The sequence below is a fragment of the Schistocerca americana genome, chromosome 4 (genome assembly GCF_021461395.2).
Source record: "Schistocerca americana isolate TAMUIC-IGC-003095 chromosome 4, iqSchAmer2.1, whole genome shotgun sequence".
Taxonomy (NCBI): domain Eukaryota; kingdom Metazoa; phylum Arthropoda; class Insecta; order Orthoptera; family Acrididae; genus Schistocerca; species Schistocerca americana.
This window is the reverse complement of record NC_060122.1, coordinates 301,852,741-301,867,344: the sequence shown is the minus strand read 5'-3', so window position 1 is coordinate 301,867,344 and position 14,604 is coordinate 301,852,741. Positions and strand designations below refer to the sequence as shown.

The window sequence follows — 14,604 nt, the reverse complement described above, 5'->3', positions numbered from 1 at the left end:
TTTTGGTATGCAAGGACTTTCTTTACTGTTGTACGAATACTGTTGCTAATTTCTGTTGAGAGTTCACTCAGTTCCATTTCTCTCAACTTTTCTGTTGGTCATTTCTTGTCTATGCATTGTTTTATTGCCTTTTTTTCTCTTTCAGCTCCTTTATTGTAAGTCGGATCTTGCTTTTCACAACATGTTTTCTCGCAAGTTGAGTGTTTATTTGCATTCTTGCTCTAACTGGTTTGTGGTCACTATCTTCATTGACACTTCTGAGAACATTTAATTTGTTTGATGTGAGGATGTAATCTAGTTCATTCTTAGCCATTCCAACAAACTTTATCCAATCCACTTCCTTTTCGGATTTTTCTTGTAAAATGTACTCGTGCAGTAAAAACATCCATTATTAAGAAAATTCGTCTTCATTTTTCCTCTCTGGTTTTGGATTCTAAGTCCAAAATTTCAAATGAGGGGAGGATCTTCTGGGGATTTCAGTCCTATCTTGCCATTAGAATTGCCAAATATTAAGGAAAATGTGTTGTTTGATTTGCTGTTGTCACATCATCATATAACTATTCTCCAGAGCTTGAGGTGGAATTAGGTGCATAGGCACAAATGAGTTGGAGACTAATCTTGGCATTCAACTTAAGGATCACATAGTTCAGTCTGCTTAAAATGGGCAGGGGTCTGGTGAGAAGGTGTTACATCCCGTTGTGAATTAACAAAGCTATATCCAATATGCAAATTTATGTCGGAGTTATTCTGAAATAGGAGATGCCAGGACTTGACGATAGTAGTTGTTTTGCCTGTTTTGCTGATTCCAAATGTGTCTCATCTGATGTTCTGTAATTTGTGTGCTGAATGGACGATATGCTCTTGTGAGTGCCATGGTGCAAATATTACATGCAGTAGCATACAAAGTTTTGTTTGAGTTGTTCCTGTTGCCTTTTTGTGCATATTTTGTTGTTTAATTTGATTATTTGTCTTTTTGCCCTTCTCGCTCCCATAATCCCTGTGGCAGACTGACATTTCAGTACAAGATTCTGAGGCTCCACCTCTACTTGCTTGGGGTATGCTTGTTTTAAAGTCCAACATTTTTGTTTAGGGGAGGTTTGGACCGTATCTCATTCTAGTCCAATAGGGATTGATAAGGTATGAAGGGTTGTATAAGGATTAGTAGATATTTGGATGGATAAGGATTTTAGGGAATGCCCCCCCCCCCCCCATTCCAGTTAGGGAAGTGAAAAGGAGCAAGTGCTCACATAGGGCAGGGTTCACCACTCCCTGAGATGATCTTGCTCTCACTTGGATCGTGAGAGGGAACCACCTACTACCCAAGCCACAGCGCAAAGAGCTGTTGTGAATGTGGGATTGAAAGAATGTGAATGTATTGACAAAAATTGTATGGCAACAGCTCTGAGAAGAATTGTAAGATGCCAGGAGATCAGATCATGAGCAACATGCTTAAAAGTGGAAGAGAGACACTTGAGAAAACACTCCAAATCCTGGTAAATAAATGTGCCATGGACGGAAAGATTCTAGAGGCGTGGAAAAATGAAGAAGTCATTCTCCTCTATAAGAAAAGTGACAACACTAAACATCGACAATTGCAGACCTATTATTCTTTTATCTGTCTTTTACACACTGCTAACGAAAATCATTACAAACTGCATGAGTCAGAAAGTTGACTTTTGCCAGCCTGTCAAACAGGTGGGATTCAGAAAAGGTTACACTACAACTAATCATGTTCAATCAGTATGCACACAACTGTTAGAAAAATGTATGGAACATAATATCCCACTTCGTGTGGCCTTCATAGACTACTAGAAGCCATTCGTCATGATCGAAACGTGGGCAGTATAATGAATGATGAACAGAGCCTGCATTGGCTACATATATACCAACATAAGCTACTACATTCAGAAGAATGCCTCTCTACATGACAATAATGGAAGAATGGATCACTGAAAAGGTTCCCATGAAAGGAGGTAACAGTCAAGGAGACAGAACCTTACAAATAAGTTATTCACCTTGGTTCTGGATGATGTGTTCCAAATGTATCATTAGAACATAAAGGTGGAAAACTTCTCGACCATCTTTGTTTCCAGCCCTGTCAGTACAATGGTCTCCATCAGAAAATGTGCTCTGAAAGTAGTAAATGAATACATTTATCTGGCTCATAAACTCCAACTTTGAGAAGGTAACTTGGCAGCAGAGGTCACCTGGTGAATTATCCTCATCTCATTCGCATTTGGAAGACTTGGTTACGTTCTCTGCAAACTGTCTATCCCTATAAATTTAAAAAGGAAGGTTTATGACACTGTTAGTAACAACACATGGGCTCAAAACAAGTGACACACAAGCAGCACAAATTGAGTCTGCATTGGTTAAAAGGCAACAGAGAGAGATAGAGAGAGAGAGAGAGAGAGAGAGAGAGAGAGAGAGAGAGCAGTGGAATGAATCTGAGAGACAGGTTCGAAAACGAAGCAAGACTGAAATGCTGTTGGGCAAGATGTGTGGCCAGTAACAACTTCAAATTGACAAAAACTCAATGCATTAGCTTTGCAGTGAGTCAAAGAGAAGTGTCAAGACATCCTGGGGCAAGATGAAGAGATGACATCCGACAAAATGCGGCCAACATCCAGAAAAAAAAACTGGATCCAGATTGCTCAGTGAAGATCAGCATGGAAATCTTGGGAAGAAGCCTATGTCCATGTTGAAGAAATTATTTCAACTGAAAAATTTCAACAGTATTATTCCTTTCATACTGTAGTTATTCATAATATAAATATTAGGAGAGGCTGCAAGTAATATACTTTTGTACTTGACCAGCTATTACAGCAGTACTGGCAGTTTGACCAGATGCTCTTTATATGACCAGAGAGGAATAGGATCAGCAAATCCTAACATTCGAGCCTTAAGTGACTTCTGAGACCTTTCTCCTAATAACTTATGATGAGGAACACTTGCAACCATTGTGATTTACTGTCTCAAATATTATTTCCATACCCAGTGTTCAGTCACTCTAGGGCTTCTTCAAAACAAAAATAGTGTAGGTAGTATTGTAATAATGTTATTGAAGGTTTTTTGTGCCAGATGCAAGATAAAATACATATCTTTCTTTCTTTCATCTTTCTTCTTCTTCTTCTTCTTCTTCTTCATTGTCACCACCACCACCACCACCACCACCATCACCACCACCTTGAAAGGCCTGTCTTTATTTAACAGTGATTTCAATGTTGTAAGTGGTTTTCTCACTGCACAAAACAATGAAATTGGTCATAGTAGTCTATAGAATTTGTAAGTGATGCATCCAGTATCCAACGTTGCTGTTCTTCAGCTACCAAACATACAGTATTATTGTACTAAATATACTTACTATCAAAACATAGGACAAACCTTTTTCTTCGTTACTCCAATATCTGATTATACCATGTACAACATTTTCAGGCGATAATATCTCATGCATTTGTAATATATTAATTTGTCTATTTAAGTTTGATGCTTCAAGTCATCGTTCCAATTTTTCTATGATACATAGGTTTTATAACACAGAAAGTAGGTATTAAAGATAATGAAAAACAATCAAATTAATGGAACTTCTTGGCATATAGAAATTGTGTGTCAGACCAAGATTCGAACTCAGGACCTTTGCCTTTCTCAGGCAAGTGCTCTAACATCTGAGCTACCAAAGCACGACTCACAACCCACCCTCACAGCTTTAGTTCTGCCAGTGCCTCATCTCCTACGTTCCAAACTGCACAGGACCTCTCCTGCGAAACTACTTCCAGGAGTGCTTGTTCTGCAAGTTTAGCAGGAGAGCTTCTGTGAAGTTTGGAAGTTAGGACACAAGGTATTGATGGAAGTAAAGCTGTGAGGGTGGGTTGTGAGTCGTGCTTGGGTGCTCAGATGATAGAGCACTTGTCCACGAAAGGCAAAGGTCCCGAGTTCGAGTCTCAGTCTGGCACACAATTTTAATCTGTGAGGAAGTTTCATATCAGTGCACACCCTGCTGCAGTGAAAATCTTGGTCTGAATAAAATTAATGGCTACATTACAAAACCCAGAAGCATGTAAGAGGATTGCTATTGTCATTCTATCATATGTAGACAGCATATAGTGAACAAAGTGGTTTCATGGAGTAAGAAACCTATGAATGGTTACTGACTTCTGTACAGTGTGTTTGAAATTGTGTCATATTGGATTATGAAATAATCTCACAGGAAAATTGATCTTTGTTTAAGTCAGAGCAGTCTCCTCATCATTCACGTAATACTAAAGTGTCAAGTGGTCTGTGGTTGCTCCGACTTTTATATTCACTGTTATTACGACTAATCATATTGTATCTTTTTGACTCTTGAAGTATGAAATTGTATCTTTAGTTTCCTAAAAATCAATTTATTTTATAAACTTGCATGAATTAACTTTTGTGTTGTGTCCAATATTCAATCTGAAGTCTGAAGATGACAAATAATTTTCATTAATAGTGTAATTCATTATTGTTCATACTGAAGGCTCCCATAAAATCACATGTCAACAGCAAAGGAGATAAAATGTTTCTTTAAGCTGTGTGCAGTGTCACAATATTATTGAATGTGAGTAAGGATTCTGTGTCCTTCTGCCATGCTTGCATTCAGTGTAGCTGTTCAGTCTAGTAATCAGAGAATTTTACAAGGTCTGAAAATAATTGTTGTTATTGTAGAATTTGTGTCATCTTTGATTGCAAGGTTTTTTTTATGTTTGCAAAGGAATTACAGATATTGGCTGCAAGCAGGCGTTGATTTAAATCAACGAGGAAAGTTTAAAATTTATACTGGACTGGTATTCATACCCAGGTCTCCCGCTCCCTCAGTAAATGGTCCAAGTGCTAAGCCATTTGGACACAGTGGTCATCACAACTGCACGGACTATCGTAGCACACCTCCCGTCAGACCCAAATCCTCAACGTATCCACACATTATGAATGTAGTGCCCCATGCCCATTATCCTCATTATTCGCTGCATTTGACCAATTCCCATGACAGTTTGAGCCCGGTGCGCATCCACACTGAAGAGATCATTGGCCGAAAGAACAGACACACACTAGTTTCAGTCAGTAATGATCACCTTCAAATCAGCCTCCGTTAATAAACTAATCAAAACTAGTAATGAAACTCTTTGATCATAGACTTATACAAATTCTAAACTTTCAACTATATGGATCACTGTTATCTCTATTGTGAACATGTCACTCATCATCACAAGTGCTGTTCTTCCTTGTCAAATAACAGTTAAGCCTTTTCACAACTAACATTCTCCTTTCACTTTTTATTTTGAGGGGATAAAATCTTTGTTCTATTTTTAATGCATCTTTTTCGTTCCAATTACAGGCAAGTGTCAATGTCGTCTTATTGCCAAGGCAGCCTGCCCAATATGTTATAGCAGCCGGAGCAGCAAGTGATCCTCCAGGTGGCATTAATGAAAATGCTGAGATGTTCTACAATCCACGTCAGAGCACTGTAGCGAGAAAGTTTTTTCGGAAACAGCGCCGCCATGCTGCAGGATTGGCAGCCCGCAGGTCTGCAGGTGCCGGGGTGGCCAGTGATACTGATACAAGGGCTGAGAGTGCTGTTTTCCTATCATCTGACATGGAGAATGCAAGTAGCAATGTTGCAGCCAGTCTGCCACGCATTGACTACTCATGGCCAACTGCCCATTCTAAACGACAACGTACCACAGCCACCAATGGTGCTCTTAGTGCAAGCAGTGATGAGTATGGTTAGTTCTTTGTTTTTTACTTTTAATATTAATAATTTAAGGAGTAAAGGTAACAACTCACTGGATAGTTGAAGTAGTGGATCATCATTAACAACATAAATAAGATGAAGGAGAGGAGGTGAAGAGCTGGAGGGAGGGGTGGGGAATGGTGGCTGACAGCTGCAAAAGGGAGGCAACAGGTGCACTGGCACGTTATAGCTGCAACACATCTAAGAAATTAGCTATGTATCTCATTCTATGAAAGTGCAGAAAATTTTGTGGCATTAAGTAATGTGATGTTCAAAGAAAAGGTGTTTTTTTCAAAGTACAGCAGCTGGAGCTCACCACATGCATCTTGCCAAACTCATGTCTGGCCCATCATACATTCTTCCTTGAACTCTTAAGTAATCATACCAGGGTGTTTCCAACACTTTCACAAAATGTAATACATAGAAAATTCCTTAGATCTAAAGGAAAACAGTGTTATCATGTGAATGTAGTCAGCTGAAAACTTTGTATTTTCTTTGAAATTAAACAGGAAGTGAATACAACGTAACACACATACATTCACAGAAGCACAACTCCCATACACATGGCCACTTTCTACACACGTTGGGGTCCAACTGTTGAGACATAGCATCTAAAGAGGGTGGTTATGTTTGTGTGAGTTGTACCTGTGTAAAAGTGTGTGTGTGTTTTCTACTTCAGAAGAAGGGTTTTGCCCAGAAGCCTGTTTTTTCAATCTCTTTCATTGCGCCTGCCAGTGACTCAATGACTCAAATAGTGAATAGAACACCTAAAAACACAGCATCATTATTCAGGGGAAGAAAGGATGAAGTGGTTGGTCAAGGATGATGGATGGGGGAGGGGGTGAGGAATTTCCTGTTAGATAGCTACTTCAGTGGTGGAGGCCTTATCAGTAGCTATGTTGTTACTGTCCTAACCATCAACTTTATGTTTTAAGTTGCAGAGCTCACCATCTGCTTGGACAGTGCTACATTATGATGTTGTTCTCACTGTGTTAATAGTGTGCTTATACTAACATCAGTGTAAACCTAAACACAAGTCCTTCCTATAAGTTGTCAATAAGTATTACTTTTGTAAATCAGTTGACATGTTTCACTTGATAGTGAGATATTTTGAAACTGCTTCATGAAATACAAGTATGCTTATAACTAAGAAATAATATATGCTGAAGAGCAATTGTAGGAGTAAAAACTGGTTAATAGAAGACCAAAAACTGGTTTATACAAGACCTAAAGTTGTTCATTAATAAGTTATTTCACATCTTCTGTCAACTGCAAGAGAAACTGACACAGAAAATATAACAACAAATAGATTAAGAAAAAATTCCATCTACACCCTAAGTCACAGGCATAAATAATTTCCAAGTTACTTTATTATTTTTTTCTTATCTTTGCTCATCTCATATGACAGCAAATTGGAATTCCCCCCCCCCCCCCCCCTCTCTCTCTCTCTCTCTCTCTCTCTCTCTCTCTCCAGGTTAGTGCTCATGCACAGTCTGCACAGATGTCACATCCACAGATATTTGTGCAGCTAGATCACTGCATGTGGTCCGGCCTTTAAGAATGAATATAGGCTATTACTTTCCAATAATAGTTCTTCTTGTGTTCTACCTGTTAGCAATCATTTAAATTCTGCAGTGAGGGTTAAGGCTTTAAATTGTGGTTTTAATAAGTGTATGAGTAAATTATGTTGCCACCAGTGGCAGTGCATGCTGTTGTTGCAGTGGTGTACAACTCCCCATAATTTTACACTTCATGTGTGCCCTTTTTTAATATTTTTTTTTGGTCTAGAGATGCCAGTATATAATGTGAGATATTTTACAATCAACTGTTCATAGCAGCAGGTAGCATGCTCACCAGTGACATCACAGGGTGTTGCAGTCGGCATGCAAACTCGCCGACGACAAACAGTTCCAAATGCCCCGTTAGGAGGACACGGAGGGCACACTTCCCAGCTTTCTCTCTTCCTGCAACATTAATTCATTATCCCAGTTGCTAGGGTACACGATCCACAACATTACCAGTATTGATATTTCAATAGCAATCATAATACCTTTGATTCCTTCACAAATTTGTTGTGATGGTAGAAATGAAGAGCGAACATTCTCTTATCAGCATAACGATTTTTACATTTTTTCAGTCGTAAACAGAGCTTAGGTTTTCAGCTAAAATTGTGACATTTGAGAATGTTGCAATTATTGGTGTTTCTGCATTCGTAAAGTTTGTGTGTTGCCCCATGAACCATGGACCTTGCCATTGGTGGGGTGGTTTGCGTGCCTCAACGATACAGATAGCCGTACCATAGGTGCAAGCACAACGGAGGGTATCTGTTGAGAGGCCAGACAAACGTGTGGTTCCTGAAGAGGGGCAGCAACCTTTTCAGTAGTTGCAGGGCCAACAGCCTGGATGATTGGCTGATCTGGCCTTGTAACACTAATCAAAACGGCCTTGCTGTGCTGGTACTGTGAGCGGCTGAAAGCAAGGGGAAACTACAGCCGTAATTTTTCCCGGGGGCATGCAGCTTTACTGTTTGGTTAAATGATGATGGCATCCTCTTGGGTAAAATATTCTGGAGGTAAAATAGTCCCCCATTCGGATCTCCGGGCGGGGACTACTCAAGAGGACGTCATTATCAGGAAAAAGAAAACTGGCGTTCTACGGAGCGTGGAATGTCAGATCCCTTAATCGGGCTGGTAGGTTAGAAAATTAAAAAGGGAAATGAATAGGTTAAAATTAGATATAGTGGGAATTACCGAAGTTCGGTGGCAGGAGGAACGAGACTTTTGGTCAGGTGAATACAGGCTTATAAATACAAAATCAAATAGGGGTAATGCAGGAGTAGGTTTAATAATGAATAAAAAAATAGGAGTGTGGGTAAGCTACTACAAACAGCATAGTGAACGCATTATTGTGGCCAAGATTGACATGAAGCCCACGCCTACTACAGTAGTACAAGTTTATATGCCAACTAGCTCTGCAGATGAAGAAATTGATGAAATGTATGATGAGATAAAAGAAATTATTCAGGTAGTGAAGGGAGACGAAAATTTAATAGTCATGGGTGACTGGAATTCGAGAGTAGGAAAAGGGAGAAAAGGAAACATAGTAGGTGAATATGGATTGGGGCTAAGAAATGAAAGAGGAAGCCGCCTGGTAGAGTTTTGCACAGAGCATAACTTAATCATAGCTAAGACTTGGTTCAAGAATCATGAAAGAAGGTTGTATACATGGAAGAATCCTGGAGATATTAGAAGCTATCAGATAGATTGTATAAAGATAAGACAGAGATTTAGGAACCAGGTTTTAAATTGTAAGACATTTCCAGGGGCAGATGTTGACGCTGACCACAATCTATTGGTTATGAACTGTAGATTAAAACTGAAGAAACTGCAAAAAGATGGGAATGTAAGGAGATGGGACCTGGATAAAATGACTAAACCAGAGGTTGTACAGAGTTTCAGGGAGAGCATAAGGGAACAATTCACAGGAATGGGCGAAAGAAGTACAGTAGAAGAAGAATGGGTAGCTCTGAGGGATAAAGTAGTGAAGGCAGCAGAGGATCAAGTAGGTAAAAAGACGAGGGCTAATAGAAATCCTTGGGTAACAGAAGAAATATTGAATTTAATTGATGAAAGGAGAAAATATAAAAATGCAGTAAATGAAGCAGGCAAAAAGGACTACAAACGTCTCAAAAATGAGATCGACAGGAAGTGCAAAATGGCTAAGCAGCGATGGCTAGAGGACAAATGTAAGGATATAGAGGCTTATCTCACTAGGGGCAAGATAGATACTGCCTACAGGAAAATTAGAGAGACCTTTTGAGAAAAGAGAACCACTTGTATGAATATCAAGAGCTCAAATGGAAACCCAGTTCTAAGCAAAGAAGGGAAATCAGAAAGGTGGAAGGAGTGTATAGAGGGTTTATACAAGGGCGATGTACTTGAGGACAATATTATGGAAATGGAAGAGGATGTAGATGAAGATGAAATGGGAGATATGATACTGCGTGAAGAGTTTGACAGAGCACTGAAAGACCTGAGTCGAGACAAGCCCCCGGGAGTAGACATCATTTCATTAGAACTACTGACGGCCTTGGGAGAGCCAGTCCTGACAAAACTCTACCATCTGGTGAGCAAGATGTATGAGGCAGGTGAAATACCCTCAGACTTCAAGAGGAATATAATAATTCCAATCCCAAAGAAAGCAGGTGTTGACAGATGTGAAAATTACCGAACTATCAGTTTAATAAGTCACAGCTGCAAAATACTAACATGAATTCTTTACAGACAAATGGAATAACTGGTAGAAGACGACCTCGAGGAAGATCAGTTTGGATTCCGTAGAAATATTGGAACAGGTGAGGCAATACTGACCTTACGACTTATCTTAGAAGAAAGATTAAGGAAAGGCAAACCTACGTTTCTAGCATTTGTAGACTTAGAGAAGTCTTTTGACAATGTTGACTGGAATACTCTCTTTCAAATTCTAAAGGTGGCAGGGGTAAAATTCAGTGCCGAAAGGCTATTTATAATTTTTACAGAAAGCAGATGGCAGTTATAAGAGTCGAGGGGCATGAAAGGGAAGCATTGGTTGGGAAGGCAGTGAGACAGGGTTGTAGCCTCTCCCCGATGTTATTCAATCTGTATATTGAGCAAGCAGTGAAGGAAAAAAAGAAAAATTTGGAGTAGGTATTAAAATCCATGGAGAAGAAATAAAAACTTTGAGGTTCACCGATGACATTGAAATTCTATCAGAGACAGCAAAGGACTTGGAAGAGCAGTTGAACGGAATGGACATTGTCTTGAAAGGAGGATAGAAGATGAACATCAACAAAAGCAAAACGAGGATAATGGAATGTAGTCAAATTAAGTCGAGTGATGCTGAGGGATTTAGATTAGGAAATGAGGCACTTAAAGTAGTAAAGGAGTTTTGCTATTTGGGGAGCAAAATAGCTGATGATTGTCGAAGTAGAGAAGATATAAAATGTAGACTGGCAATGGCAAGGAAAGCGTTTCTGGAGAAGAGAAATTTGTTAACATGTAGTATAGATTTAAGTGTCAGGAAGCCTTGACTGAAAGCATTTGTATGGAGTGTAGCTGTGTATGGAAGTGAAACATGGATGATAAATAGTTTAGGCAGGAAGAGAATAGAAGCTTTTGAAATGTGGTGCTGCAGAAGGATGCTGAAAATTAGATGGGTAGATCATGTAACTAATAAGGAGGTATTGAACAGAATTGGGGAGAAGAGGAGTTTGTGGCACAACTTGACAAAAAGAAGGGACTGGTTAGTAGGACATGTTCTGAAGCACCAAGGGATCACAAATTTAGCCTTGGAGGGCAGTGTGGAGGTTAAAAATCGTAGAGGGAGACCAAGAGATGAATACACTAAGCAGATTCAGAAGGATGTAGGTTGCAGTAAGTACTGGGAGTTGAAGAAGCTTGCACAGGATAGAGTAGCATGGAGAGCTGCATCAAACCAGTCTCAGGACTGAAGACCACAACAACATATATACCGAAAGTTTGGTATAGATGTATTGATGACATCTTCATGATCTGGATTCACAGTGAAGAACAACTCCAGAATTTCCTCTCCAACCTCAACTCGTTTGGTTCCATCAGATTCACCTGGTCCTACTCCAAATCCCATGCCACTTTCCTCGATGTTGACCTCCATCTGTCCTGTGGCCAGCTTCACACATCCATTCACATCAAATCCACCAACAAGCAACAGTACCTCCATTATGACAGCTGCCATCCATTCCATATCAAACAGTCCCTTTCCTACAGCTTAGGTCTTCATGGCAAACGAATCTGCTCCGGTCCTGAATCCCTGAACCATCACACCAATAACCTGAAGACAACTTTTGCATCCTGCAACTACCCTCCCGACCTGTTACAGAAGCAAATAACCAGAGCCGCTTCCTCATCCCCGCAAACCCAGAACCTCCCACAAAAGAACCCCAAAAGTGCCCCACTTGTGACAGGATACTTTCCGGGACTGGATCAGACTCTGAATGTGGCTCTCTTTAGGGATACGGCTTCCTCAAATCCTGCCCTGAAATGAGATCCATCCTTCATGAAATCCTCCCCATGCCACCAAGAGTGTCTTTCCGCCGTCCACCTAACCTTTGTAACCTCTTGGTTCATCCCTACTCCAGTCCTGTAACCCGGAAGGTGTATATGATCAAAGGCAGAGCCACGTGTGAAAGCACCCAAGTGATTTACCAACTGGCATGCCTACACTGTGAAGCCTTCTATGTGGGAATGACCAGCAACAAACTGTCCATTGGCTTGAATGGACACAGGCAGACAGTGTTTCTTGGTAATGAGGATCACCCTGTGGCTAAACATGCCTTGGTGCACAGCCAGCACATCTTGGCACAGTGTTACGCTGTCCGGGTTATCTGGATACTTCCCACTAACACCAACCTATCCGAACTCCAGAGATGGGAACTTGCCCTTCAATATTTCCTCTCTTCCCGTTATCCACCAGGCCTCAATCTCCGCTAATTTCAAGTTGCCGCCACTCATACCTCACCTGTCATTCGACAACATCTTTGCCTCTGCACTTCTGCCTCGACTGACATCTCTGCCCAAACTCTTTGCCTTTAAATATGTCTGCTTGTGTCTGTATATGTGTGGATGGATATGTGTGTATGTGCGCGCGAGTGTATACCCGTCCTTTTTTCCCCCTAAGGTAAGTCTTTCTGCTCCCGGGATTGGAATGATTCCTTACCCTCTCCCTTAAAACCCACATCCTTTCGTCTTTCCCTCTCCTTCCCTCTTTCCTGACCAAGGAAACCGTTGGTTGCGAAAGCTTGAAATTTTGTGTGTGTGTGTTTGTGTGTCTTTTTATTGTGTCTATCTGTCTTAGATTGTCTCTGTAAAAGTAATCTTGATTTTTCCAAAGCATTCCAGAAGAAACTTACACATTTTCTATTATAGGAGTGGGTGACCGCCTGGGACCTCCACTTGAGAGACTAGTGATAGGTGCAGAAGAAGCAGCCATGCAAGGACAAGTTGATGACGCTGGACCAAGTGAAGCTACCTGCTCCCAAACTCGAGCGGGTATTTGTCCAGTGCCAGAAGTGGAGGAGCCAACAGCATCTTCAGCTGCTGATCTCAGTGAATCAGTAGATGATGATATGCATAGACATTGTAAATCACCAGGCAGTACTCAGGATAACGCTTCTGTGTCTGGTGGTGAATCGCTTATATGTGGAACTGGCAGTGGACCGCTTGGTGCAGCATTTGACACTGATGATTGCAGGACTGATGGTGAACGCTCAAGTTGGAGGGAAGAAGAATCAGAGCTGGGCTCTGAAACAGTGCCCGAGAGTAGCACACATCTCACAGACAGTATGGATTCAGTTTCAGTGTCTGTTTCCGCATCTGTCTCTGACATTCTACGTTTGACTGTTTCTGTTCCTACTGAGACTGAATTTGATCCCAGCAGTTATATTTCTCATGGGAAGGAACAACATTGTAGGCATTTCAGTGATGACAGTACAGTAAGAGATTCATTAGCCAGTGTACCTATTGTAACAAATGGAGACAGAGACTCCTTAATGGGAATAGCAGCTGGACTGGAGACTTTGTGTTGCAATGGTGATGAGAGTACAGATTTTGATGATCAACTTGTAAATAAAAAAGAGACTAGTGTGTAAGGATGAAAGCACCTGTAGAGACCCTTGATGGCCTTAACTGAATATCTTCACATTAGTGTACCATTGGTATGTAGGGCAAACATCGCAAATTAGGTGTCCTTAAATAAAAATAGTAGACAGTCAAACAAAACTTCCTGCATGTAAACATACACTGTCATTTACAAAGTTACAGAAGTCTTCTGACAAATATTTGTTTTCCAAATTAAAATAATTTTAAAGAAATAGTGCCATCATGCATATATAATCTTGAGCTGCTTATGATATAGTATGGCTCTTAATATCTGACAAAAATGCACAGTTTATCAAATGTTCCAGAGAGCTTTGTGGCTAGTTCCTAGCTCATAGAGATGACAGTCACTCATTCACTGATATGAAAGTGTGCATCTATTAATTATGCCAAGAGATTGAAACTGCAGTCAAAATTTAAATGAAATAGTACAAAATATTTACAATTTATTTGTGTCATTTTTTTAACATACAAAAATGCCCACACATATGTAGAAAGCATGTCAACAGTCTTTTAACATTTTACATATAAAATTTCAGCACAATGAAATACGTACCTGAAGGCTCATACAGAGCCTGTGTGTCACCTGCCCTGCAATTATCGATACTGTTGCAAGTGTGTGTGTGAGTGTATCAGTTTTTTCTGTATTGAAGTAAGTGTGGCATGTCTTGCCTTTGTTATTCTGATGTTTATATAATTTTGATAGATGATGAAGCTGTCATTTATATGAAATACATCGTATGAACTGAATTGTACAGAGTAAGTTATGCACAATCATGTACAAAATATCGCTGACTGAAAATATTACTTATGGTGTAATACTGTAATTTATTCTGTTATTAGAAATGAGTTTGTAATGTAAAATTTTTTACTTTGCCAGAGAGATTTTTTGATAAACAGCTGTGATGAGTGGCATAAAATGTTATCATAATGTCTTTAATTTTGTGGAAATGATGATTAACCCATTAATTTTCATTATGCTCCTCTGAGATTCCTTGGTCACTCATCAACTCTTACAAATATTTTGCTACTGGTAGCAATACATTCTTAAGGGGTTTCTGAAGGAACGAGAACACTTTTGCAATGAAAATTAATTGCTGTTCTGAAGGCTATTGCCAAACATCTATATTACTTACTGTACTTAACAAAACACATGACACTGCATAAAAGGTTTATTTTATGTGC

General features: G+C 39.9%; 1 protein-coding gene across 3 annotated transcripts in view; it reads left to right on the top strand.

Moving 5' to 3' along the window:
* LOC124612700 (adhesion G protein-coupled receptor A3) overlaps positions 1-14,344 on the top strand; it is a 193,851-nt gene extending 179,507 nt beyond the window's left edge. For all 3 annotated transcript variants that reach the window (XM_047141048.1, XM_047141047.1, XM_047141049.1), the window contains 2 exons: positions 5,354-5,741; positions 12,691-14,344. In XM_047141048.1, coding sequence (XP_046997004.1) covers positions 5,354-5,741; positions 12,691-13,412 — 1,110 coding nt within the window. In that variant the 3' untranslated portion in view covers positions 13,413-14,344. The remainder of the gene's footprint in view (positions 1-5,353; positions 5,742-12,690) is intronic.
* The last annotated feature ends 260 nt before the right edge of the window (positions 14,345-14,604 follow it).